General features: G+C 42.5%; 1 protein-coding gene across 1 annotated transcript; it reads right to left on the bottom strand.

Annotated features, from left to right (window-relative positions):
* Positions 1 to 232: 232 nt before the first annotated feature.
* Positions 233 to 1,177, bottom strand: LOC138079054 (olfactory receptor 2AP1). The gene has a single exon (XM_068971869.1). It carries the CDS (start codon positions 1,175 to 1,177, stop codon positions 233 to 235), a length of 945 nt encoding a protein of 314 aa, XP_068827970.1.
* Positions 1,178 to 2,435: the final 1,258 nt, after the last annotated feature.

The following is a 2,435-nucleotide window of genomic DNA, read 5'->3' on the forward strand; positions in this document are numbered from 1 at the left end:
TTAATGGCACTGAGTTTAAATGGCACTCCCTCTGAAAACATTTATTGACTCACTAATTCAGGTGGAACTGCTTTCTCATTGATAAAGCCTAATTATTTCTTTATATGAACACTTACAGGTTATAATTTATTTATTTCCAGTCTTTCTCACTGGCCTGAAGTTTAACTGTATATTGGAAGCCTAGTAATTGGCAGAGAGTTTGGTACATAGTAAGGACTCATCCATAAAGGCTTTAATCCTGAAATTCTTTAAGACTCACGAGCTTCCGGACGGTATCTTTGAAGGCTTGTTTTACCTGTTGATTCCTTAGGGTGTAAATGAAGGGATTTAGCAAAGGTGCAGCTGAGGTGCTGAGTAGAGCTACTCCTTTGTTGAATGTGCCCACTTCTTTTGCTGTGGGCTTAACATAAATGAAGAAGCAGCTTCCATAAGAGAGAGAAATGACAATCAAGTGGGAAGAACAAGTGGAAAAGGCTTTTGTCCTTTGATGGGCAGGGGGGAGTTTCAGAATAGTCCTGATGATGGACGTGTAGGAGAGAGTGACGAGCACCAGAGTGACCACCAGGGTCACCGATGCCACAAGGAAGACAACCTTCTCTATGAGGTTTGTGTCTGAACATGAGAGTTCCCGAAGGGGCTCATAGTCGCAGAAATAATGATTCAGCCTATTGGATTCACAAAAGTCCTGCTGACTCATCAGAGTGATTGGTGGTATAATAACCATTAACCCAGCCAGCCAAGAGCAGAGAACAAGTTGGGTGCAGACTTTGCTGCTCATGATGGTTGCATAATGCAAGGGTTTGCATATGGCCACATAGCGGTCATAGGACATGGCAGCCAGAAGGTAAAACTCCGTGGCCCCCAGGAATATGGCAAAGAAATATTGAGCAAAGCAGCCAGCAAAGCTGATACTCTTGTTCCCTGTTGTGATGCTGATCAGGACCCTGGGAATGAAGATGCTTGTGAAGGAAATTTCTAAGAAGGAGAAGTTTCGGAGAAAGAAATACATGGGGGTCTGAAGATGAGAGTCCAGCAAGGTGAGGATGAGGATTGTCAGATTTCCAATGATGCTGAGTAAATAGGTGAGGAGCAGAAAGATGAAAACCATCACCTGGAGTTCAGGGATGTCTGTTAGACCCAGTAGGATGAACTCAGTCAACACAGTTTTATTTTTCATTGCTGAAAAATTTTATCTCAAGGTAGAAAAGTGATAGTAATGAAAGGTGATAGAGGAAGAGGAGCTCTGAAATGGACAGATGGAATCTGAAAAAAACAAAAGGAGATGAATTTTTCCTCTGATAATATGACCCAGCCCAACTGAATGGTGTTGGGTCCTTGCCAGTCTCTTTTGCCCTGCATAGAAAAGTTGTCATTATTTTCCCACATGGGACTCTCCCCAGTGCCAATATGAAATAAATATATGCCTCATAGATGATGTTAAATAGCTTTTGGAATGAGTTATTAAAAGAATGCGTCCAGCAGCTGCCTCCTTCTAGACTAGTCTGTAATATTCTTTCTTCCATATTCTCTTTTCTTTCTTTCTACTGATTCCATTTATTGCTCTATGTCATTTGTCTAACTTTGCTCAGACTAGCTGTTTTTCTTACTCTCCCCTGCCATTTTTGCTTTTATTTTTCATGTGACTATAGCAGTCTCTCATTTTCCTTCTTGTTCAACTCCTTTTGATTCCCTTGATGTCAAAAAGTACCAGCTCCTCATTTCTTCCCAGTGGACCCTCCGTGCTTCTCTCCTTGTCTGTCCATTAGAATTCAAAGTTCTCTGTATTAGGATTATGTCATTCTGTTCCTTGAACCATTCCATATACCTGTCTGCTGCTGCTGCTGCTAAGTCACTTCAGTTGTGTCCAACTCTGTGCGACCCCACAGACGGCAGCCCACCAGGCTCCCCCATCCCTGGGATTCTCCAGGCAGGAACACTGGAGTGGGTTGCCATTTCCTTCTCCAATGCATGAAAGTGAAAAGTGAAAGTGAAGTCGCTCGGTCGTGTCCGACTCAGCTACCCCGCAGACTGCAGCTAACCAGTCTCCTCTGTCCATGAGGTTTTCCAGGCAAGAGTACTGGAGTGGGGTGCCATTGCCTTCTCTGATATACCTGTCTAGGATTCAGTAAATATTCAGTCCAGTCCAGTTCAGTCGCTCAGTCATGTCCTACTCTTTGTGACCCCATGAACTGCAGCATGCCAGGCCTCCCTGTCCATCACCAACTCCATGAGTTTACCCAAACTCATGTCCATTGAGTCAGTGTTAGATTAGAATAAAAATTTGTATTTACTTACATAAGCACATTCAGAATATTTAGATCCAGAGTTTTGCTTCCTCATAAGGACAAGGAGATTTTATTATTTTCTAAGGAAAATTTGGGAGCTTAAGAATATTTAAGGTAAGATTTCTAAACAATTCTAGATTGAATCTGCCA

This window comes from Capricornis sumatraensis, chromosome 4, assembly GCF_032405125.1.
Source record: "Capricornis sumatraensis isolate serow.1 chromosome 4, serow.2, whole genome shotgun sequence".
In the NCBI taxonomy this organism is placed as follows: domain Eukaryota; kingdom Metazoa; phylum Chordata; class Mammalia; order Artiodactyla; family Bovidae; genus Capricornis; species Capricornis sumatraensis.